At 41.7% G+C, this 25,636-nt stretch overlaps 2 protein-coding genes across 3 annotated transcripts; both read left to right on the top strand.

The window, feature by feature from the left end:
* The first annotated feature begins 279 nt into the window (after positions 1-279).
* jpt1a (Jupiter microtubule associated homolog 1a) lies at positions 280-11,392 on the top strand. The gene is made up of 5 exons (XM_084004919.1): positions 280-477; positions 3,245-3,387; positions 8,517-8,602; positions 8,832-8,859; positions 9,859-11,392. The coding sequence occupies exons 1-5, from the start codon at positions 422-424 to the stop codon at positions 9,990-9,992; spliced, it is 447 nt and encodes a 148-aa protein (XP_083861045.1). The 5' UTR covers positions 280-421; the 3' UTR covers positions 9,993-11,392.
* Positions 11,393-12,068: 676 nt separating this feature from the next.
* Positions 12,069-24,710, top strand: LOC311010986 (tapasin-related protein). Of its 2 annotated transcripts, none has more exons than XM_084005665.1 (9): positions 12,069-12,407; positions 17,514-17,593; positions 17,681-18,004; positions 18,439-18,747; positions 19,707-19,835; positions 20,828-20,851; positions 21,686-21,730; positions 21,826-21,873; positions 21,994-24,710. In XM_084005665.1, exons 2-8 carry the CDS (start codon positions 17,518-17,520, stop codon positions 21,870-21,872), a joined length of 954 nt encoding a protein of 317 aa, XP_083861791.1. In that variant the 5' UTR covers positions 12,069-12,407; positions 17,514-17,517; the 3' UTR covers position 21,873; positions 21,994-24,710. The 2 variants fall into 2 exon arrangements, with proteins under 2 accessions (XP_083861791.1, XP_083861792.1); XM_084005666.1 differs by having other exon boundaries at positions 12,382-12,402.
* Positions 24,711-25,636: the final 926 nt, after the last annotated feature.

The following is a 25,636-nucleotide window of genomic DNA, read 5'->3' as shown; positions in this document are numbered from 1 at the left end:
AATAAGCAGAGAAAGACCGGAAATACAGCGTTTTGCCTTCAAATTATAATTCAAATGTGTCACTTCTGCACAAGTACACCATGGGACCACAAGGAAATAATCCTTAACCGTAAATAGTGCGTTCCTAAAAATGTTTAGATATGATTTGATTGTTTTAACTTTAAATATGATCTTTGAATGGCCGTAGCTTTTTAATTTGTTAGGTTAGCATGTTTTATTTTGAAATTTGAACGGAAGTGGGGAATCTCCTTCTGGTCACTTTGACACTGGTCCGCTCAGACTGGAAGCAGGCAGGTTGATTATTGGGAGCCACCGGCTAGAATAGACAATGATGAGGCGGTGAAGTGCTGCTAATCAAAGTGTATCTCGCGTATATCCTGGCAGATTTCTACATCTTTTACTTGTCTTCTGGTGCAAAAAAATGACGACGACCAGGAATTATCAAGGGATGGAGCCCGGCTCTAAAAGCAGTTCAAGGTAAATAAAAAATAAAAAAAAGCGTTCTTCAGACCGTTCCGAAAACCGTTAGCCACCATGCCAACAAGTCCAGCATCATCCTACGTTAACCTAAATTTAAGACATTTTTTTACGATGACCCCTGCCCGCAATGTCGAATAACCGCTTCGAAATGCTCGAAACTAGTGATGGTGCGACGATGCTAGGAGAAAGCTCGGTACCACGCCTTCCCGTTTTGTCTGTCGGGATGGACCGTTCCCATTTTTCGTTAACGTTAGCTAGCAGGATAGCACACATGTGCCCTCCCTTTTGTAGAGATGCTCCTTAGCTAGCATGTAACAGCACCCAACGTCCCTGTTAGCAGTGGGCCTTTTTACACACCGCGTCATATATCATCCTCCTTACGTCGTCGTGTTTATCTTCTGAAATACTGGTCTGGCCCGGTCGTGTCGGGCCCCGTGAATTTGAGATCAGTAATCTGGGGGATCACTGACGTGCGGTAAGACGTCTGGTCTGCCCCGCGGATGGCCTCGTTGAGGCGAGGGCCGTGTTACAGCTACACCTGACCACAACCCGCAACAGACACGCACATGGAGGGGTTTTCATCACAGAGATGAGAGATATCCATACCTCCACGATATTACAGTCATGTAACAACAACCGAGATGGTGCATATTTAAAATGAATTGGGTTTTCAGTCAGTTATTTGGTTATTAAGCTATATATCCCATCATAGCTCGACAGTGAGTGATACGAGATACGTTAGACAAATGTCTATATATATATATATATATATATATATATATATATATATATATATATATATATATATATATATTATCACAGTGTAAATATTAGAGAAAAACACCATATTTAATCATAAGTAATGCCATATGATATACACTGTATATTTGCTTGTGCAGTCAAATACAAGTGCTTTGCATTATGCAGAGAGTTGCATTTTTAGTCTACCCTTGTTGATATAAATGGTTTTGACAAAAAAAAAACACCTGTAATAATAACATTGTCACAGGTAATACCGCAGTATTAAAATAGCAGAAAAACAGTAGCCTACATATTAAGCCCACATAGACACACAGGGATGAATATGATATTATTAAGTATGTTTTCTTAAATGTATAATCACCTAAAACCAGACTAAGTGTGCTAACAACTTTTTAAGTTGCGTGCACCAGCACATGGTTTGGTCCTGGCCTTTATTTTGGGCACAGCCTGGTATTAATCAGTGATGGAAAGTAACTAAGTACATTTACTCAAGTAACCTATTTCATTGAAATTGTGAGGCTACTTTCATCTCACTACATTTCAGAGGAAAATATTGAGCGTTTAACTTCACGTTTATGTCAATAGTTTAAAATGAATAAAATTACAGCCAGTTACAACATAAGAATGCATCCGTAATAACAATTAACATAATATTTTATAATGTAAGAACTAAATATTCAGCTGCATATTCAGTATACTTTAAGTCGGCTATATTGTCTTGTTTATATAACTTTTACTTAAATTCGATTTTGAATTCAGGACTTTTACTTGACATTGGTTGTTTACTTGACATTAGTACTTTTACTGAAGTATCAAGATCTATAAAAGATCTCATAATCAATGACATGGCACTTTCATCATCAGTGGTGAGTCAAAGCCTCTCGTTGTTTCGCTCTCACCACTTGTCCTTCCCTTCTCTCCTCATTTTGCTTTTTCAAATAATCAGTTATAGACTGTTTAATTTTTGGGACAAAAATGCAAATGGGTAACAGACTATTGTTTGTTGGCCGATTTCTTTGTGATGGTTTCCGCTGCTGTGTACAGGTGCTGTGCACCAGTAAGATATTTTATTTACATCAACCAAGCACATGACACGAGTGCACAGAGCGACCAGGAAAGCATCATTGCGAGGTGGTATTCAACACTCGCCAAGTGGACTTGAGAAGTTGGAGGCAGGGATGGAATAGAGGTGGTAGATAATAATGAACAGCATGCACTCGCATGTTACTCACCGCTAGATGACGCCAAATTGTTAAGTTAGTTCAGGGACCAACAGGTCTCTTGAATCTGGCTGGCCAGACAGCACGAAGATGCTCCACAACCACTCCAATGAACTGAACCATCACCGACAGCTCATGTCATGTTTTTTCCAAATGGTAGCACATTGTGAAATGATGCAAAATTAAATAGGTTTTTGACCTTTAATTTGCTGATGGAATGAGAGTGGATGACGATCATTTCTCACCAATTCATTCTGCACATCCCTAGTATGAACTACAGCATTTGGGTAGGTTATTATTTTTTTTTATAAATCATTTTAGAATGGAGGGCTGCACGGTGGTGTAGTGGGTGGCGCTGTCGCCTCACAGCAAGAGGATCCCGGGTTTGATTCCCGGGTCGGCCCGGGTTCCTTCTGTGTGCATGTTTGCATGTTCTCCCCGTGTAAGCGTGGGTTCTCTCCGGGTTCTCCGGCTTCCTCCCACAGTCCAAAGACATGCAGGGTGGGGATAGGTTGATTGATGACTAAATTGCCCGTAGGTGTGAATGTGAGCATGAATGGTTGTCTGTCTCTCTATGTCGGCCCTGTGATAGTCTGGCGTCCTGTCCAGGGTGTACCCTGCCTTCGCCCAATGACACCTGGGATCGGCTCCAGCCCCCCCGCGACCCTGAATACAGGATAAGCGGTAGATGATGGATGGATGGATGGATTTTAGAATGGAAGGAAGGCGCTCCAGTATCATCCAACTTTCACTAACATTGCTGACCATCTCTCTCTTCCCAGGGTTTTGCGCCCTCCTGGCGGCGGCTCCAACATCACACTCGGTGCAGATGAGGAGAAACCTCCCGTCCGAAAAAACAAGATGGCCTCCAGTGTTTTCGCTGAGCCGGAGGATCCCTATGCCAATCGAAGGAACAATCCGCCAGGTACAGTCTGCCTCTTCCCCCCAACAGTTGTTGCTTAAGTGTGAAAGCCTCTAACTCAATGTCTCACAGCCATCTTAGTTTGACAGTTTACCACAAGATTTATGGATGTGTGACTAAAAAACAAAACCAGTGACGAGGAGGAACAAGATTACGAATATTGTTTCTTGTGTTTTGGAGATACAAGGTGTTTCTCATGCTGCTGGAGCAAAGGGATCATGTGCCTCCCCAGGCTACTCAAAAACTCCAGGCAGCTGAATACATAAGAATAAGATTCACTGTCTACTTGACATAACAGGTTCAGGTGCCCAAATGATGACTTGATTTCTCTTTCATTAGATATTCAGTCACTGGTGTTTATCTATTAATCAGGATCTTCTCAAGCCTTGAGAGATCTGAAATGTTCATGAAGAATTTAGCTGCTTCAAGTAAAAAGTGTAAGAGGATTAATAAAAGGCTGAGGAACATAATACACTGTTCCCTTGCTTTGGCTGCTCATTATGCTCAGCACGAAATGATAAACAGTAACGTGACCCAAAGGGAAATGAAAACATAGTAGGAAGTGATTCTGGTCAGTTCTGTATTTTGACTGGACCGCCGAGGGCCATCCCTAAGTCGCTCTGTGGCTGAGTAAGTGACTGGGTAAGTCGGCGATGAAAGTTGCGCAATTGATCAGTCGAGTGATGTAGACCTAAGACATCCCCAAGCGGCGTTGCTTATGAAGCTGCGAGCACAATCGTGGGAAAGATGGATTTTATTTTGTGTGGCGTTTAACAAAATAATTGGAATAAAAACAATGTTGAAGTTGAGAAGTTTAGACTTATTTTTAAACCTTAAGTTATGAGTGCAAAGTTTTAGAGTTGTAAGTGCATTTGTAAGATTTTACTCAAATGTAGCTTAACCATGTCATGTGACCTGCAATTAAGCACATTGAGCACACACGGTCCAGCCATCTACTAGGTTTCACCCAGTCTGGTTGCTTCCTCATTTTAGAAATGCACCATTGTAGGCTTTGCTGCCTTTGATAGCTTTTCCTTGCAGATGAGGCGTTTTGGTGTATGGGACAAGTAGCGAAAGATCAAAATCAAAGTAGCTTCTATTCTACAGCGCTTTGTACTTGCCAGCTCATATCTATCTGTGAGAAACGGCTCACCTCATTACCACACCCCTTCTAGTAAATGTTGGAATATGTTGTGTCAATATTTGTTTTTGAGGCTGGAAGGGTGCAGCCATCATTGTGTGACACAGACTGTGACAAAATAGGTAATTTTCACAGCAGCCATTTTGACATGTCATTCGCCAGGTAAAAACATAGGTGTAATTGTTCGTGTGGTCCTGTTCTCTTTCGTGTGTCACAACCATTTCATTGACTCAGCATGCACAAAACCTGGGCCATAATGGATGTTATTAATCACACCTGTGTTAACCCTGCAATGACTTGTCACAATAGTAGTAGTAGCTTAATATACACTGCTCAAAAAAATAAAGGGAACACTAAAATAACACATCCTAGATCTGAATGAATGAAATATTCTTATGAAATCCTTTGTTCTTTACATAGTGTGCATGAATGTGCTGACAACAAAATCACACAAAAATTATCAATGGAAATCAAATTTGTTAACCCATTGAGGTCTGGATTTGGAGTCACACACTCAAATTAAAGTGGAAATACACACTACAGGCTGATCCAACTTTGATGTAATGTCCTTAAAACAAGTCAAAATGATCCTCAGTAGTGTGTGTGGCCTCCACGTGCCTGTATGACCTCCCTACAACGCCTGGGCATGCTCCTGATGAGACGACGGATGGTCTCCTGAGGGATCTCCTCCCAGACCTGGACTAAAGCATCTGCCAACTCCTGGACAGTCTGTGGTGCAACGTGGCGTTGGTGGATGGAGCGAGACATGATGTCCCAGATGTGCTCAATAGGATTCGGGTCTGGCAGGAACTGCTGACACACTCCAGCCACATGAAGCCTAGCATTGTCATGCATTAGAAGAAACCTAGGGCCCACTGCACCAGCATATGGTCTCCCAATAGATCTGAGGATCTCCTCCCGGTACCTAATGGCAGTCAGGCTACCTCTGGCGAGCACATGGAGGAAATGCCACCCCACACCATTACTGACCCACCGCCAAACCAGTCATGCTGGAGGATGTTGCAGCAGCAGAATGTTCTCCACGGCGTCTCCAGACTCTGTCACGTCTGTCACATGTGCTCAGGGTGAACCTGCTTTCATCTGTGAAGAGCACAGGTCATAGGGCGCCAGTGGCGAATTTGCCAATCTTGGTGTTCTCTGGCAAATGCCAAACGTCCTGCATGGTGTTGGGCTGTAAGCACAACCCCCACCTGTGGACGTCGGGCCCTCATACCACCCTCATGGAGTCTGTTTCTGACCGTTTGAGCAGACACATGCACATTTGTGGCCTGCTGGAGGTCATTTTGCAGGGCTCTGGCAGTGCTCCTCCTGTTCCTCCGTGAACAAAGGTAGCGGTCCTGCTGCTGGGTTGTTGCCCTCCTACGGCCTCCTCCACGTCTCCTGATGTACTGTCTCCTGGTAGCGCTTCCATGCTCTGGACACTACGCTGACAGACACAGCAAACCTCCTTGCCACAGCTCGCTTTGATGTGCCATCCTGGGTGAGCTGCACTACCTGAGCCACTTGTGTGGGTTGTAGACTCCGCCTCATGCTACCACTAGAGTGAAAGCACCGCCAGCATTCAAAAGTGACCAAAACATCAGCCAGAAAGCACAGGAACTGAGAAGTGGTCTGTGGCCTGCAGAACAACTCCTTTATTGGGGGTGTCTTGCTAATGCCTAAAATTTCCACCTGTTGTCTATTCCATTTCACAACAGAATGTGAAACTGATTGTCAATCAGTGTTGCTTCTTAAGTGGACAGTTTGACTTCACAGAAGTGTGATTGACATGGAGTTACATTGTGTTGTTTAAGTGTTCCCTTTATTTTTTTGAGCAGTGTATATTAGCCTTTAGTCTAAAAATGTTTCCTTGTAATCACTGAATGCTTTTCTCCTTGTTTTGTCAGAAAGAGGCACAGTGATTGACTGTATTGTGCTCTATCATGCATACACAGTGGTCCAACTTTAAAATTAAAGCATAATTAGGAATTAATTTATCTAAATACATATCTTAAACTAAACATCATGTTTCGTTCACAACCTTGTTAGACTTCACACTTCTCTGCCAAAAAGTGAGTATACTGCAGGATATAAAAGTAGCTGGCCATCCGTTCTGTTTCCAACAAATACAAGCAATAATACATCAGCTAGAACAGCCAGGGAGTTCATAAAATTACACCACTTCTCTGTAATGCAACCTTTAAATGTACTAAGGCCCCCGGGTTCAAATCCGACCAGCTGCCCTTTCCTGCGTGTACTCCTCCCTTCTAAAAGTAAAAAAAAAAAAAACTGTTAAAACATTAAATAATTAATCTATGTGTCATCCAAAGAAATCAGTCTTAAACCAATAGTTAAATCAAATAAACAAGATGTTTAAGAAGGGCATTTGAATAAATGTACTCATTTGTCCCCCTCTGCTTCTCTTCCATTCATGTCACTGTTGACTACTAAGACCAAGGCCTTGCACACCACAAAGTCTTTAATTCCAGCTGTGAGGATAACAAATAGTCTTGGACAAATACCACACACCGTCGTTCCCCTGTAGTCACTCAGACTTTCACCATGTAATAGATAGAGACAAACAAGAACCAAGTGTTAATATATAAATGAAGTTCAATGATAAGCCAGCAGCACCCGCTGGCATCCATCCCAAGTAAACCCAATGGCTCCTTTCCAATGTAAACAAACAACGACCTCAGATTGAAGATTAACTAATTGTGTGTCATCTGATACAGCGATTCAGTGTGAACCAAATAGGTACAATGGAAAGATTCAGTGTCAGGGGTTAAATACAGTTGCCATATTGAATATGCGCGGATTGGTACAACAGAAACATATTTGTTGAGGGACGGACAAATGCTGAAGCCCCTTTTTTATTTTTTTACCACTTGATTAGGCATGGTTTTAAGGGATACAACTCCCACAACAGGATGTAACTGCATGTTTGTATGAGAGTGTGAACAGAGTTATTGTCAGAATGACTTTTACTATGAAAGTGAAAGCATCAAAATCAGAAAATCACAAAAGGAAAGAGAAAAGAAATGTCCAGCATAATGTGGGTCATTAGTTCATGCCATTATGCCAGTGGACCGCAATTGTCTGTTGTTCTGCTGAGGGACTTTCAATTTACGTCCCCTTCCTTCATTATGAATAAGACACGAGGCGCCCACTTGCAGTTCTTGGAAATTCCAAACCCCCTGGGAACTTTGCAAGGCTGGAGGAAATTGGAGGGATCTGCATGTTTACTCATTATGATGATTGTAGGCAATTATAACAACCCTTATTTCCCGTGATCATGACCAAAAACATCCCTATGTCGATGGAGGTAAAGCTTAAATATAAATGTTGTATATTTTCTATTTGCTGTCAGTTGTGTACTTGTAATACATCCAGGGCTGTCCTTGACCAAAGAAATTCTCAGTCAGCAATCAACAGGTCTGTAAAGTTCTCCGCAAAGAAGGATGAAAAAGCACAATTTGAAATCATGTGTTTAATGTGCTCTTACATAAATAACATAAATAAGTCAGTCCGCATGAAAAAGCATGAAAAAAAATAAATCTGATCGACCAAGACCAAAACGACTGATTAGTCGACGACTCTATTAAGAGGGGGCAACCCCAAATACATCATTATGTGTTATATTTGCTCTTAATTTGCACACAGTGTAACGCAACTGTACAAATACACCTACTTAATATTACATCCAGGTATTTCTGAAAGCTGAGCATTGAAATAATACAGCAGACATCACAGACTTCTTTTGATGAAGTGGTCGGTATGTTGTTCCACAGCGTTTGGTATAATATTGATTAAGTGTGCCGTGTGACAAACTGCAACATGACTGGTTGCAAGACGATAATTCTAGTTAAGTAGAACAAAATATAATTTTAAATCTTAAAATTAAGATGAAATGCAATGTTGTAATGATCCAACACAATGTACATAACCGTGAAATTTGTAATGGAGCCATTATGTCTCCTTGTTGTTCCAGGTGGGAAGCCCACAGGTGTGCTTTGTGGCGAGCCGTCAGCCCCCCTGAGGAGAGGAGTGAACCATTCTGCAGACGCCCCGGCCACAGTAAGATCACGCATCACATCCTAAAACCTGAGGGCAGATAAACATATAGGGAAGCAACTGAAGTCCAGTCAATTTGAAACATTACCACATAACATTTAAGTCGTACCTCGTTAGATTTCATCATTCAGTACACATGTCTCTTTCCATCAAGACTGATGAGCACAACATTCCTGTTTGAAGTGTGTGAAGGCTGAAATACTCACTGCTTTTCTGACTTTTTTTTTTTTAGGATGGAGAAAATTCTGTACGCGATTATGGTAAGCACCAGTTTTTTTCTGGTCACATCACCCATGTAATTAGATCTTAAACCAGTGGTCCAATATTACAAAGAACAGAATTGTGAATCATCATCATACATCTCACATGTATAACATCACCGATACAAATGCACATGTGCATATACATTCTGTTTACCTGTATGCATACACGCACAGACCCACAAATATTCTTCCAAATTTGTGTTGCAATACCTTCTATAATTCCCACCTAATGTTGACAATTGAGTTTATTTTGAATAAAAGTACGTTAATATTCAGCGATTTCTGGTTAAACCAAAATATTACAAAATCAACATTAATGTGCTTGGCGGAACTCTAAATGCATTTTTTTAAAATACCATACGATACTCTTGTCTAAGAAAGTACTGTAATATTATTTACCACTTACAAATATTTTTATTATTTTTTATTCTAATAAAGCTACTGTAAGATCCACAAGTTGGTAATCATGTTTCCAGATTACTTTTTTAAAACAAGAATCTTGTGAAAGGGTCTTTAATATGCATTTGGTGGCTACAGGCATGATGTTGTTCAGAAAGACCATGAGGGTCCATGGGGGTAGAATTGCATGTCCCAGGCCAAAAAGTCAGCATCCTCGTCCCGTTGATGACGGTCCACGAAGAAAAGATGGAAATGTATTGCAGTGAAATTCAATATCAACTCCTTTTTTGGCAGCAGTGATATCAATTTTGCGAAAGCAATGTGGATATATCTAAATCTGTGACCATTTAACAAGAATAAATCAGGAGAAAAAGAAACATATTCATCAGTATTAGCTGATGTGGCTTTCTGCTACTGAAATCCAAAAGGTGTTGACATTCCCACACATCACGGCGTAAGGGAGTTCCGTCAGGGCAATGTCCATAATTATGTGACCAACCTGGCAAGCTTCCCATTGCATGACATGCTCTCCTGGCAAAATGAAGTGACACCATGTTTCAAAATATAACTGTCAACTTCCTGCTTGCCCGTGATTAGAAAACAGCGCTCCGGAGCCGGAGGCAGTTCCGGAGCCGAAGGAGGAAGCCCCTCCAGCTGACGACCCCGCTGCAGGAGTGCCATCTGGTCGCAGGAATCCACCTGGGGGAAAGTCCAGCCTGATCCTGGGTTGAATCTCTGCCAGCCACCCCCCCCCCCCCCCCCAAGTCCACTCATCTCTGAACTCATCGGTTTTAGTTTTGTTTTTTTGACAAGGATCCCCGGCCCATCCGTCTGTACCGCAGGAATCCTATCTGATGTCCAACAGACACCAGTCTCCTCCACATCCCCAAGTGCATTGTTTTGATACCTCTTTTGGAAACCATATTTTGTACCGTTTTTATTGTTTTGTTTGTTTTGACAGAAGCACTTTATGTATTTCTATGTATACGGTTCAGAGTCTGCCTTTGCCCATAGACCTGCCACACAGGGTACAAGGTTCATAATTTTGTCATATCAGAAAGCGATATATTAATTTCCCCTTACTTTATTGCGGTTATACAAGCAGTTTCCAGAACACAAGCAAAAAAAAAAAAAAAGCTGTCACTTTTGCACCGTGTTCAGTTTTGACCCATCTTGCATGCACGTCTGGTCTGTAACGTATGAATGTGCGAACAAACATAACTGTGAACATTTTTTTAAGTTATTATTATTATTTTTTATTTGACCCGTTTGTTAGTTGTTTTTATTGTGGAATAACTGTTGTATTGTTGTTGCATGAAGCTGGAATCTTTCTACTGATCATGTGATTATCCACTTAGGAGCCAAATAGGAGCCACATAAATTAGTCATTGTGATCTGAAGGATGCAAACATTTGTCTTCAGATGTGTACTGTAGGTCCCGCGTCAGGTAACAGAATTGGAATAAGCCTTTTTTTATATTGTAGTCACTGACCTTAGAGTATTGTAACCCCAGTGCCGGATTTTCAGTGCCCCATGTTTTTTATAGGTAAAATCGACTCTAAAATAAAGTGTGCCTGTTTGTGTGTTAGGCTACAACATCAAATAAGGTTGGGTTTCCCTATTTGCTTTTCACCAGTATCAACGCGACCTAGTTTCCCCCGTTGTGAGTCAATGGAATGTTGTTGGTCCTGAAGTGTTTCTGGTAAACCCATCCTAGATTTGACAAGTGACCTTATAACAGCTCAGCCTTTTTTTTCTATGTTTTTAAACCCCCCTTATACATTTCTTTATCATCCTGCTCACTGGAAATATAGAACAGTCTTTTTTTTTCTCCTACATTTCATTGTCACATTATTTAAAACCAAAATTCCAACTCCCTCCTGCTTCTGTCTTGTTGAGTCGCGTGTGTTGACTGCTGCGCCAGCCAGCCGTCATGCAAGAAGACCTAACGTTTCAGGTACATGAAATGTAATTCCTGTGGTGTCTGTTTTTAACGTGTTACGATGCAAGACGTGCCCGTTTGCATCCTATACCAATTCCTGTTGCTGGATGGAAGTCACTGCAGAAGTTTGAAATCAAGAAAAATGGCACAAAGTGGAAATGAACATTAAAAAGAAATTTTGACCATGGGTTGTATTCGCTGTGTGTATTATCTGACTCAAAACGATGAAAGTGTAGCCGCTCTGATTATTTCCACTGCAGCTCAGAGGTGGAAATGCTGGTGAAACTGGACGTTTTGGCCTTGAGTTTAGCCTCATAAATATTTGAAAACCCCTTTGGGGTGGATTGTGTCCATTTCCACTGAAAATGCATTAGGAATGTATAGACTCATGAACATCTCCTTGAAGTATGTGTGGAAAATAAATGTGAATATGGAGAAGCATCACCAACAAGAGTAAAAGGCCTTTGCACACTGAGTGTGTGCACGTTAAAATATGTCATTCATGATTGCACACCGGCTCCAAAGCTTTCGTCCGTCAAAAAACTTTTCGGAACAGGTTAGATTTCGTGCGTTTTTCGCATCTGGTCAAAAAAGCGTTGACATAGATTTTTGACCACTCAGAGCCACCGTAGAGCCCACAAACATCCAAAATATGAACAGGCGAGCTCAGGACGCTGTTTGACAAACTGCCGAAGAACGTAAAGATGCGGAGATGAGGGACAGATTGTGGCACCTTAGGATCGGGGGCCGTACTGCAGCTGCTGTTCAGGGTCAGCTGGGCGGAGGTCGGTGGTCTTCTTTCTGATATGCGGATCCATATGTTGCGCCGCTCTTTTTTATTTTTTCAAGAAGTAAGACGATCACACACAACATCTCGCTCACTGCTGGCCTGGGTGACTCCGTTTATTTTTATTTTGTGAATTTTCGTAACGAATATATATATTAAAAAGGCGTCGGACTCAATTTGCAATTAATTTTCTCGTTAAAAAACGGACTGTGTAGTTTTTTAAACGCTCTCATTCCTGTCGCTATTAATCCTATTAGTCGATTAGGCTATTCGTCCTGCCCTGTTACTGGGTACATGCAGCCAATCAGTTGGACTTGCTCATTGTGAAAGTGAAAGTAAGAACTGCCACAGCGAGCTTCGTCGTCCCATCGCCAGTCGGACCATCGCTCCGCTACCAGAGACACGTTTCCTTGTACGGTGAGTTTAACGTAACTTTGTTGTTGTTGTTGTTGTTGTTGTTGTTGACAGCGTGGCGCGTCACGTTGGACGAGTCCGTTTCAAGACATACAAACGGTGTGTGCGCGTGAAGTTTTGCCCTCGCTGACGTATGGCGGTCTTACGGCAGCTACCGTGACCTATATACAGTCTGCTCATAGTTTAATGAATGGCGTCTGCACGCTGACTGACGTTTGGGTTGATGACGCGCCGGCGTGAATTATCCGTTAATAGTTTCCCGTACGAAGGAGATGACTCGGTCCGTTCAGATGCCCTCACGAGCTCAACCTCGACCCCATGAAGCTCTATTTCTTGTGTTTGCCTTGTCATCGATAGGACAGAGATATGGGGTTGTTTTTCTCTAGAAGTGGTGGAGAGCGCTTCTTCTTTTAGAAGACAGAGCAGTAAAACGGAAACGTTGAATACGGTGTCACGGTGTGATAATAATGATGATAATAATATTAATAATCATATTAAATAATAAGCAGGGTGTTATTTGCCAAATGGCTGCCTCCTTTGCACCAGATTGTAAACACTCCATTCATAAACAATTCAACAAGAAATTGGGCTACAGGAAGTCTGTCCTGAAATAATAAAGGAACCACAGATAGCAGCGCTGGTGTTTTTTTTGTTTTGTTTTTGTTTAATGAATGATTCAGGAGAAGGTTGATGCAAAACTTGCTGCGCAAATCATTGTAGTTTACTTGAGAACCCTTGTTCTGACAAAAAAAAATGTGTGTCGTAGGCTTGCGTCAGATTGCATTTCTGTTGGCAGGCAAATATGTTGGTTTCCTCTACATTTAGACAAATATAATACGGATTTAATGGTGGCCTTAGCACCAAACAAAATGTGATACCTCTTACTTTATTGCAATAATTAAGACAGCATCAGAACAGAGCAATGTGTTTATGAACACATCCCCCGTGGGTCCTCCACTGTTTATTGATGTTCAGTGTCAGTTGGATTAAAGGAACCTTTGAGGGCGATATCACTCATGAGGGGGCCTTGACCTTGACCTTTCTATTTGCACCATCCCAGGGGGGAGAGGACTCACCGACGTTCATGTTGATAGCTGTCTAAATATATTTTCTGACTGTAATACTCCTCAGCAGGAGAAATCAAGACAAGCTACTGTATTTATGTCGATGCCAAGATTCATGTATGCTGTGCCCATAAATCAACTGTCATTAGTTTATCACAGCTTCATATTGTCATAGATTTTAGTTGATAAGCAAGTAATTGTAATTAATAAAAGCCAAAGAAGTTACTTTTGTTTAAAAAAAAACAAAAACAAATACAATATCAACCAATTGTAGTTAGTTAGTTAAGCCCTTTGCTCCTCTAGTGTGCATAACGAATATCCTCCTTTTAACTCGGTTTCTTGGCGGTTCATTCTCGATCTTCCTAGACATTTCTGCCTGGACACCTCTTCTCCAGCTGTTCTTGGGGTCCCCTTGTTCCTTGTGGGGTACATTTCAGGACCTGTCGGGGATGTTTGTGGCAGGTGGGTGTCACAGCAACATCTGCTTCAAGTTTGAGTTGAAAATGCCTTTACATTAAAGTTCTTAAAACGCCTAATTTTTTATCCTGTTCACAAACGGCACCATGGTAACTGATGTAGGTCCTCAGTAGATGCTTGCCAAGCGTTGTACCATGCAAACATCAGTCTGTACTGGGACGTTCATAGATCGTAAGTGTGGAATACCGACTTGGAATGGCCAAATCCCCTTCTTCCACAGTCTGAGTTGCACTAGATTGCATTGTATCCATAACTCCAGGGATAAATTGACCTGTAGTTCAGTCATTTAAGCAGGATGTAGTGTTTATGTGTGTGACTATCAGAGGAGAAATTGAATACTAATGAAAGTAAATCCTTGTGTGGGAAGTGCAGCTGTTTCTCCAGTCTGTCCAAGAGAACACAGCTGCAGTGGCTGGGAAAATACGAGAGCATCCATTGTTCTTCTTTCACCTTGTGACTGATTGTCCAGACCGTAGCTGCTAGGAGGCAGTTTTGACTGTAATGTATGTTTTACCATTAAAGGGATACTTCATGGGTGGAAACATGAATCTGTTTTTAAAGTGGGTCGTATATGTAGTTGAAATGTAAAATATATTTTAAATGTGGTGTCTTCTTGAATGAGAAAAGGCAGACAGTGACTTTTTGGTGCATGTGGATGGAAGACAACACCTCCCACAATGCACAGCTCCGCAGGCCGCTCCCACTATATTGGGGCTCGTAGAGATAGACACGAACATCCGATCCGAGCACAAGACCTTCAAAATCCCCTTCTTCCATATCAGTTTGAGTACCTTCCGCCATTCTCGTTACTTCTCAGCTTTCTCCACAGCGCCTGTTAGCAGAGCTTCCAAGATGGCGGATGTTGCTTTTAGTTTCTGCAAGTGAGGTCGCACCACTGGTCTGTAACAGGTCTGTAGTCTCAGTGGGTCCCACCACTGGTCTGTACCAGGTCTGTAGTCTCAGTGGGTCCCACCACTGGTCTGTAACAGGTCTGTAGTCTCAGTGGGTCCCATGGTCTGTAACAGGTCTGTAGTCTCAGTGGGTCCCACCACTGGTCTGTAACAGGTCTGTAGTCTCAGTGGGTCCCATGGTCTGTAACAGGTCTGTAGTCTCAGTGGGTCCCATGGTCTGTAACAGGTCTGTAGTCTCAGTGGGTCCCACCACTGGTCTGTAACAGGTGATCTCCCATCTCTGGGGAAAATGAGGAAATGATGCACGGCCATTCAAAGATACTTCAAAAAAATCAGTACACCGCTCAATGCAAATGGGTGAGGTGACCCTTTTAACGAATCAAGGTTCAAGGCAAAAGGTGAGTGGCACCAAAATAAATTGAAGTAAAGAGTTTCAAAATGGCAGCAGGGTGCAGCAACAAGCACCGTCTGCAGTAGTTACAGAGGTTGCATGGATAAAATGGCACAGGCAGGCATCCATGCAGACAGAAATGGAAGACAAAACACAGCCAAAGATTTCATTGCAGGATGAGTGAGAGAGAGAGAGAGAGAGAGAGAGAGCAGCAATCCACAAGTCTAACACTTTACTTCGCATGAGGGTCTTCAAGGGTATTTGGTCCTCAGCTCTTTGAACTGAAAAGGATATTGCATATCTCCTTTGAAGTTGGCTGACAATAGATTTTGAGGAGACTTTCTCTTTCAGTATGACGCCTTGTTTGTAAAGTGCAGGATAAGGCCAAGTAAACACGACCTTTAAAAGTTAGAGGACAAACAGCAGAAACGACAGAAGCATTTGATTTGATTTGGATACATGTTTATCATCATATTGTGACAAATGCATAAATGCTGTTTTTGCATTTGTACTGACTTGCATCATGGTCTGGATCAGCACCTTATCACCAACCTCCTTAAGATAATATACAGCATAGTGCCAGTGAATACACATTTTACACAAACACATTCTAAAGAAATCAAATGGACACAGTACAAACACAAGCCAACATGGATTATAGCTGCGGAGCCAGTCATTTCAAATAGAAGTTGGAACAGATTTACAGAAGTGATCAGGCAATACTTACTGCTTACTTACTACTTTTATTTTACATTGTTTATTTCCGTGAGTTTGTGCACTGTTTTGTGAAAGGAACATAAAGATAAACAGGAATGAACACACGGAACAATGTATTCACTTCTGGTAAGAACTAGTTGCAGCTTATTAACTGACATGACAAACCTGTCTGTCTACATTTATTGGCTGTATTCCATGAAATAACATGAGACCCTTGTTTCACTCTTTCACAATGCAGCAGAATACAAAGGCTGTGCAAAGGTAAATTGTTTTGAACCTTAAGGGGTGCAGAATGTTTTAATCTTAGTGTCTTGCTGATTCCATAGAACATAATCTGTTTTGTCATTAGGCTATAGTAAAAAAAAAAAAAAAAAAGTTAAGCTTTTTACTGGGCTTTGTGTGTGCGGCGTGAAGGTAACGCACCCTTGAACAAAAGGACAGACAGTAAGTTTATCTCTATGGTTTCTTACCCCGTAGGCATGATGATCAAGTTTTAAAAAAGAAACCGGTGAAGATCAGATTATTAGAAACGTTCCAATTGCTGCAGGGAAAAGGAAACCAGAGAGGGAGCGTCTTTGGCATGCTTAAAAAGTGAAAGTCAGTCCTTGGTGACACAACTAGAATCACCACTTTCACCACAGCTCGTTTGAGAAAGGCCCCTGGAAAGAAACCATGTTCCTTGTTAAGATTATCAAACGGACAATAAATCATAGATGTTCTTTTAGAAGCATTTTGCAATTCATTTCAATTAAATTTTATTTGTTTAGCCCAATATCACAAATGACAAATGTTCTTCTGGGGTGTAGTGAATAAATATTAACGTCATATCGTGCCTGTGGGCAAATGAAAATAAGTGCTTTCATAATTGCACCAGGAAATGGTTAGCTAAGGTGGTCTGCAACTCAGTTGACTGACTAGTTTAGATAATGATAATAGTTATGCTGCTATGTGAATTAGTATTAGCACAGGTAAGGATACACCTGCACACGTAACGTTCGGCTTAGTGTCAGGATTTCACATTCTTCTTCTTAAAGGCTCCGTTTTTCAGTTCGTCAGCTTATAATCACTCAGTTCTTTACCGTGCTGGTAGTCTATCCCACCACGCCAAAAGTGGCCAAGGAGGCACCAGCAAGCAATACAAAGTCAATCGAGAGTCAGTTGTTTTCCTCTCCGCTGTGAACCAGCATCTGTCACAACCCTGCAGCCTAAGGCCACACAGTCATGATCTCCGTGCGTTGTAAAACCCTATTACGCATACTAGATCCGCTTGTAACGAAATTAAACTTGTGCAAAGCTCTACACGATTTGTTTTTGCAGTATAAAGTACTACGTGGAGCATCACACGTTTAATTGCTTTTATCACGGTGACTCATACGTTTATGGTGGTTTGGCTGGAGATTAGAACTCCACAAACCATAAAAGCTTGTTGTTGGGAAGTAAGCTTCATTTCACCAGCCCCTAACACGCCTGCATGAAAATACATTTGCACCCTGCACTTTAATGCTCAGAAATACATCCTCATAAAGAATGGTTTGTTCTGTCGTTTCAGGTAAATGAAAATGGCCTCAATGTGTATCCTCCTCGTTTTTTCCCTTGTCTTCTACAGCAGCATAGGAATTGCAAAGCAAGGTAAATTCTGCTACCATCCGAATATTTCACGTATGAAAGGCTGCTTGCTGCCGATGTAACTTCTCATCATCTTCTGTTCCACACAAGTGTTTTCAAATCTGGATTGCAAGGCCGAAATGCTGGGACAGTTTGGCCAGCGGTTGATGCTGGAGTGTGTCATCAAAACCCCCGAAGACACAGTAATACGGGTGGTCACCTGGAAGATAGATGGTCGTACCTTACTGGTTTTTAATGAAGGGAAACCTGAGGCGCAGCCAGGCTATTCTTTTGCCGATCCTTCCTGGAATGCCACCAACATGAACGTGTCACTGCTCATCGACAACACTACAGTGAAGCACGAGGGGAAGTATGAATGTATGGTGATGACAGACAGCGGTGATGGCGATGGATCCATCAGCCTTAAAGTCACAGGTGAGAGCATCCAGCCGTGGTTGAACAGAGGCATTAATAGGCACTATTAGACTCAGAGAAATGACCATTTTCAGTTTATCTTCAAAACGAATCCCAACTCGCTTAACTTTGAGTAAGGCTGATTCTGTAACCTGATTATATTATAGCTGAAACAGAAAGCGGAATTGAAATGAGATTTAGAGACTGAGAATGTAGGGACTTTCCAAGGCTATCACATTGGTTTTTCCCTTCCTTATTGGCTTTCAGTATCATTGGTACAAATAAGCCCAAAATGCCTGTGAGCCAGTGTATTATGTGCCCTTTTTACCACACATTGCACTATAAAGTACATATAATGGCCAACGTCATTTTGTGATCATATCGGGATCATTTGATCGATAACGGTGCATAATTCAGCTTTATGCTCATGTTTGCTTTCCGTTTACTCTTTGCAGCCAATTACAGCAAACCAACGATACGCTCTGACGCTAAGGCAAAACCTCAGACATATGTCACCCTGACGTGTGATTCTGACGGTGGCTTCCCACAAGGTGAACTTCGCTGGTTTGATGAGCACGAAAAGGAGCAGACAGCCACTCAAGTGCAGCCAAGGAAGACAGAAAGTGGTCTGTTTCACCTCTCCAGCCAGCTGACTTTGGGGAAAGGTTCCGCCTCCTCCAAATACACCTGCAGAGTGTTCAACGCCGGTGGAGGCAGAGAGGAAGAGAACCAATTTGAAGTACCAGACACACCGTTTTTTCGAGGTATTTGCTTCACACAATGAAATGTCATACAGGAATTTGAGCCACTGTAACCCTGCTGATGTAGGACCATGCTTAATCTGAAATTTGAAGCAGCACACGTCCCTACGGTTACATAAACAGACTCCCCACTGGGATTGTGCAACTAAGAGGAATTTGTGCCAATTTCTGGAGATTGTGGAGGGGTTTTTCAGATGGAAAACGAAAGAGAAAAAAATAATCTTAAGGAGCTTGTTGATCCTTCAAAAACCCATCATAGCACGTCAGACAGACAAATATTTAAATGCAAAAGGTGCTGGCTGTCAGGGAGTCCGGAGGAAACAGGCTAGAAATAGCAAAGAGTTGTAGGAAAACAGGTTATTAGGTGAACGTCTGCCAACCGCAACTCAAGGAACAAAAACAATCCTGTCTGGCACATCGTATTGTGTCATTTACTGTCAATCTCAGTGTGTGTAACAAAACCACACTCCTGGTGAGAGTGGTGTGAAAACCACAACTACTTCAAGACCCACGATTCTGAGCCGGCAAATGTCGTAGCGTGAGCTTGCCTTATATCTGAGCCGACATCTCTCAAAATGATACTTACCACAAAGAAAGAGCCGCTAAGTCCGGGTCATGCTTCAGGTGGTATGGAATGCATTGTTTCTTTAACTTCCAGTCATTGTCATCGATAGGAAATCTCATCAGCAGGTTTACTTGTCTACATGAGCTGAGCTGTTATCTGAGTCCTCACAGCGGCCAAATTCAGCAAAGGGTCATGTTTGATGTCCAAACCCCTCTGTGAGTCAAAGTGAAAGTGAATGTAGGCCGTAGGTTAGCAGTTGAACTCCTCACCCATGTATGCGTACCTCATTATTTATATGTCATCGAACAAGTGCACTTACTCTTTACTCTCTTTTTTCTTGGTCACAATGTGAAGTATTAGAGCAGTAAATGTTATTTATTTAATTGGATCTATTCAGAACAAGCAGACAAGGGCAAGCAGAAAGAGTTGGATCTCACCACCAAAATAGTGGCTCCTGTGGTGGTCATCGGCTCGCTGATCGTCGGGTTGCTGATGGCGCTGCTGTTTTATAGAAGGCGATCTCTACGTGAGTACCTTCACAACGACACGAGGACGATTAAGTATTTAATTGAGTATTTCCTTCTTCCTCTAAGAAACAAGTTTTCATCACGTGCTATTTCAGGCAACACATAGACAGCCAGATAACAAATGCACTCACAATGTGGATTTCTTCCTGAAAAGGCTCAAGACTCTGTTCAGACTTCACCTCAACGACTCTGCATAGCATGACTCACTAACAACCCCCCCCCCCCCCTTCTTTTGACAAATGTACTTATTGTAAGTCGCTTTGGACAAAAGCGTCTGCTAAATGCCCTAAATGTAAATGTCCATTGTTTCATGACATCTGGTTCCGATGGACTTAAATGATCTGATCGTAAGTCATTGGACAAAAGCTTCCCCTGAATGTGTGCAAGGTGGTGTAACATTATGCAAGACAATAGTGAGGTGGCCATATGAACGCTGAAAGAGGCTTCGCTTGGTGTAATCCTCCCTCGTGGTCACACTTCCTTTAAACTGTGACAAACTATTGTCTAACGTCGTACTGAAACTTATATCTGTTTGGATACCAAACGTGTGATTTCATCAGTGGATTTCTGTCAACAATACAGAGCCAACAAAGGTGGAAGTTGACAGCACAATGGTTGGAGGTGGAACAACCTGTAGACCGCTGGCAAGTAGCCATGTCTTTTAGTTTGGGGAAGTACATGTTTCACCCTCACGACAGGACTCAGACTTCTGTTTGGCAACTTTATTGTCCCCGGAAAAAGTTTGCCACGCAGCCGGATCTCATGTGAAACATTACAGAGAAGCACACACCTCAAGTGCAGACCGATTATGTATTTTAGTTTAATTACCATCATACTAGATCACAACATACACACTCTTTCATTGTGAAGTTCAATCAGGCTGGTCTCTCGTTAATCCAAAACATCATAAGCCTGCTACAAAAATGTCTCATAACGAATTGTCGTATCAGCAAAAGTAGTCATGTGATTTTTTTCATTCTTTTCTTGACAGAGACCCAGAGGCGCAGCCTGAATGGTACGTCCCTCCTTTTGGTGTTTTTAATCGCAGTTTTGGCTCTCCTCAGGGGCGGCCATGACGGGATTGGGGGGTCTATTGTATTTTCATTGTTAAAATATTACATTTAAGTAAACCATACTGTCTATGGTTATGAAAACCAAACTCACTCACCACTCTCAGGTTTCTGATAACATTCCAAGCCTGTTGGAACATGTTGGTTGCTGCTGTGTGATCACTGACCAAGGAACCTAACTGTCCACGTCTGAAGTAAACTCAACTAAACTGCTCACTGGGTCTCCTCTGATATTTAAGTTGTCTGGGGAAGTAGAGTGACGTCGCCTACACTGGAGATAGGTTGAGGGCTGGCGATGACTCAAAACAATCATTTTATCCTTGTTCAATGGAATCGTATCATGATGAAATCATATCGCCCCGAGCTATCTAAATACACATTAACGTGTCTAAATGATAGTTACAATCACATACTAACTCAAATTTGACAGAATATCTCATTTGAGGGATCGAAATTTCAGTTTCACTATTTTTTTCTTTATGATTTCACTTGAAACTGTTACATGCAATTTGCACTCCAATTCTTAATACAATTAGAAAATACTTTTAATTTGTCACGCATTTAATTTGCACAAATAAGCTTTTACCATGTGGTCGTTTCACATCGACCGGAACAGAAAACATGCTATATCCTCCAGTCCTCTATACATTATAGTATTATTTTCATGGTTTGTGGGAAGCTTAACTACTAATACCTCTTTGAATCTGACCGGACTCGTGTTTCAGACACAGACTTCCTTAATATGGTAAATCACAGAGAAATCTTTCACCTCGTTGCAGGGGACCATCACATCGTCGGTACATGCGAATCAGAAGCGGACGAAGGTATGTCTAAGTTACAGTACTTCAGCTCACTGTGTCCGTTTTCAAATGCAATCTGTAAGATTTCATTCAGGATTTGATGTAGAATCTTTTTGCAGGTGATGTTGGGAGGATGGAAGAAACACACCAGGAGGACCTGGCCTGAGGTAATTATAATGCTCCAAGCAAACATTGAATAAGATTAGTTTCACCTTCATTTCTTTATTGTCTACGAGACAGCATCACACATCTAAAAGCTCTCTCTCTCTCTCTCTCTCTCTCTGCAGGACACACTGCGAGTCACATCACATATGCTGCCTTACCGGCAACCTCTGCAATCAACACTTCCTCATTTGATAATCTCCACTCCATTACTGTGCTTTCCCCATGCAAACAATGGTGACTATAGCCAGAGATGACTTGTATAACTGTGATTTACCAGAGGAACTGTAAGCACTTCATTCACACAAGCTTACCAAGATAACACTCTCGAATCTAAAGCAAGATCTTGATCTCTTCAGTGATCTTAAAGCTGTAACAACCGCATCGGGAACAAGTGAATAGCAACTTGATAGGGGATGCAGATTGCCAATGAGTCTGTGATAAGTTTGAGTTGTTAGTGGAAAGATTTAGTTTGACCTGTACCCACACAGTCACTGTAGCCCCCGGCAGCTTGGCCCTCCTCTTTTTCTTTTGTCATTTTATGTGTCAGCATTCCAGGAGAAATGTTGACTAATATTATTTTGAAAGGGTGTGTGTGTGTGTGTGTGTGTGTGTGTGTGTGTGTGTGTGTGTGTGTGTGTGTGTGTGTGTGTGTGTGTGTGAGTATGAGTATGAGTGTGAGTGAGTATGAGTGTGAGTGAGTATGAGTGAGTATGTGTGTGAGTGAGTATGAGTGTGTCTGTTCAGTGGAAATGTAAATGTCTGATTTTACAGATTTGTTTTTGGTTATTGTTGCAAATCTCACATTCCACAACTTAAGTAGCAGTTTGTGAAGATGTTAAGAGAGACAAGACTAGAGTTAAACTATATTTTTCTTATTGACAACAATTCCCATGAAAAGACCAAAGCAGCAATCTCCCCGTCCATCTCAGTTCTCTTTGACTTTGCGCTCCTCGCTGCCGGCCCATCTGTTCCTACGGAAGATGCAAAATCATCATTACTGTACAACGCATGTTCTTCTACCAAACAGTCCATTTATTATTATTTTTCCGCCTTCTTTTCGTCATTCAACTCTTATATGTTTCAAATGAATTAAAACCATCCACACATGTTCAAATGTTCAAATATTCTATATACTATTCTATATACTACCTCGCCTCCTTCCCACACATAAGCCAGCATTGCAGTGTAGCAGCAACTCTTCAAAAAAGACTTAAAATATGCCACATGTTTTACACACTGTTGGAATTATTCAAAGCTTTTGCTACTTTTCTATCAAATCTTCTGTCTCCATTCACCCAGATCAGTTTCTGCTAACACCAAGCAACGTATACTAATTAAAACGATTGATTGTATCGCTCGTTACTCTCTTTATTAAGTGGCTGCTATAAGTTATCCCCGAGAAGAGAAGGTAGGGAGATACTCGCCACTGTAGAGGGAAACTCCAGCACGAAACCATCCCGATTGGCTCGTGGGGAACGTGAAACAGCAGGCCTGTACTCGTCTCCCATGACTGATCTGCTTCCTCCAGGGTCGGAATAGGATTTCTTCATTCTGGGTGTCATTGGCTCAAGTCATATTTTGTCAGGCCTGTATGCAAGACAACAAGCAAGCAACTTTAAAAATGCTTGTTTTCTGAATGGAGATTGATTGGAGGAAGGCTACGCTAACACTGTAGCTGCTCCATCAACACTTAAAACAACACAACCTTTTTATCAGTCGTCCACGGAAGGTCTCTGGTTTAAACACACAGTCTGGTCCGGTCTCTGTACTGACGTGAGGCTCTACAGTAGACCTCTGGGAGACCACAGACCGCTACAAGTGTTTGTCTCCATTTCTGATTTAGTGATGACAGGAGGAGAATCTCCACGCTGATAGGCTTTCATGTCACATCGTCCCACAAATCATATAAAATATCCACGCATGATACACACAAAATAATTAGTACATATTTAAAGTGATGCGAGAGTTTAGACCAACTTCTGACCTTCTTCAATAGAGGTCTCTACTGTATATCAGGCCCTGGCTGCATTGTATGTTCATAGATCAGGTCATTTTAGTCTTTTCATGTGATTTGTGGAAAATCTATAAAGAATGTCACCCTTTTAAGGGTCCTTGTTCGGGATCTTGAGAACATGTTGGTTATTTCCTGCTTCAAGACAATGAAAACTGTTGGGCCTCCCCGTCAGAGAATGTTCAATCCGAGCTAATTTCATATCCTTATTTTAACCACTGAGAACGTTGACTAGACGGATGCTGGTCCTCACTTGTGCACGTCACATGATCTTCACTGGTCACTTGTGTGTGGTGGTAAAAAAGCCAAAACAAATGTTTGTGTTCCTCTTACTGTCTCCAATGAAATTGTGTTTATGTACCTTTTGGCAGCAGGGTTGCTCCCTGCTGCCAAAAGGTACATAAACACAACTTCATTGCCAAATCAACCCTCATCTTCATGGTCTCAGGCAGGCTTTTGGTTTCATGCTACTTTTCATCTGATGCCAGCTCACACAGAAATAGGCGCCCATGTTCTCAGGGAATGTGATTTCTGATCTGAGACCTGATGTAACAAACGGACCTTATCACCACCCACTAAGTGTTTTGGTATCTGACATGAAGTTATTTGCGTTAATCATTGAATTTGTTCATTAAATTGAAAAAATAATAGCAGCCCATCAATGTGCTTAAACAAAACCTAAAGGGGGAGATGCTGGTTGTTGTTTTGTTTTTTTGTATATATTGTTCTTTTATAAATCTGTGTAAAATGTAATTCTGTGTGTTTGTCCAGATTTTTATTGACATTAACAGACTTTTCCATGTATTAAAACACATTTTGAATTGAAAAGTTGAACCAAGTGGCTCATTTTTTCCACCTAGTTGTTTTTGCTGGGCACTCATGTAAAGATATCAGACATGGTTGTTCTGCTTTGTATGGAGGGAACATGTTTAGACACGGACGTAAACAACTCCAGAGACATTGGCTCGATTCACGTTTTTCTTGTGTCACCGCCAAGATCCGTTTGGGCTCTTTATCTTCTTTCTATTTCTTGAAAATGTTCTCATCCGTTCATTAATCCAGAGGAACAAAGTAAGACATTCCTGCACACATTAATGTTTTATTCCATCCAGCCTCTTTATTCTCTCTGCTAAAGAATGCTGTGTATCGTTTTTGTAATAGACCTGCACTTTATGAGCCTATATCATTATTTCTGCTCCAGTGTCAGGCTGAGCTTGTCTGTTTTCCGTCAGTAAAAGACAACACAAATTGTCATTAGAATTAGATTACTGTCATGAATGTTGCAGAATTCAGATGTTGCTGACAGAAAGTGTATCCCATACCATCTATTGGACAAATGGTGTTAAAACATGTTAGGCCGCATCAGCACACGTGAACGCAAACATAGGCTGCTGAACCGACCCCTCCAGTTGATCAGGACCTTGTGAGAACGATAAAAAGCATTTTATTCTTGAAAAACTTGACTCTTCATTTGCTGAATTTATTCCTTCCAGACCATGAATGTCCCATGTAGATGTACAATATTAGCTTTACAACACTGATCTACTCCTGCCTCAGAAGTTACTGTGAGGAACTGGTTATGAAACCAGTTTAATACTGATGCCTCTATATGACCTAATAAACAAAACCATCAGCAAGAAGATTGCTATTTCTATATGGTTATTCTGAACGCTTATCCTCGGCACCACTGAGTGATTGATTCTGTGTGAAATCAGGCATGTTGATCAGAAAGTCCTTCAGCTCAGACTCCAGCA

Source organism: Eutrigla gurnardus, assembly GCF_963514095.1.
Source record: "Eutrigla gurnardus genome assembly, chromosome: 3".
NCBI classification, from domain to species: domain Eukaryota; kingdom Metazoa; phylum Chordata; class Actinopteri; order Perciformes; family Triglidae; genus Eutrigla; species Eutrigla gurnardus.
This window is presented reverse-complemented; position numbering and strand designations above follow the sequence as displayed.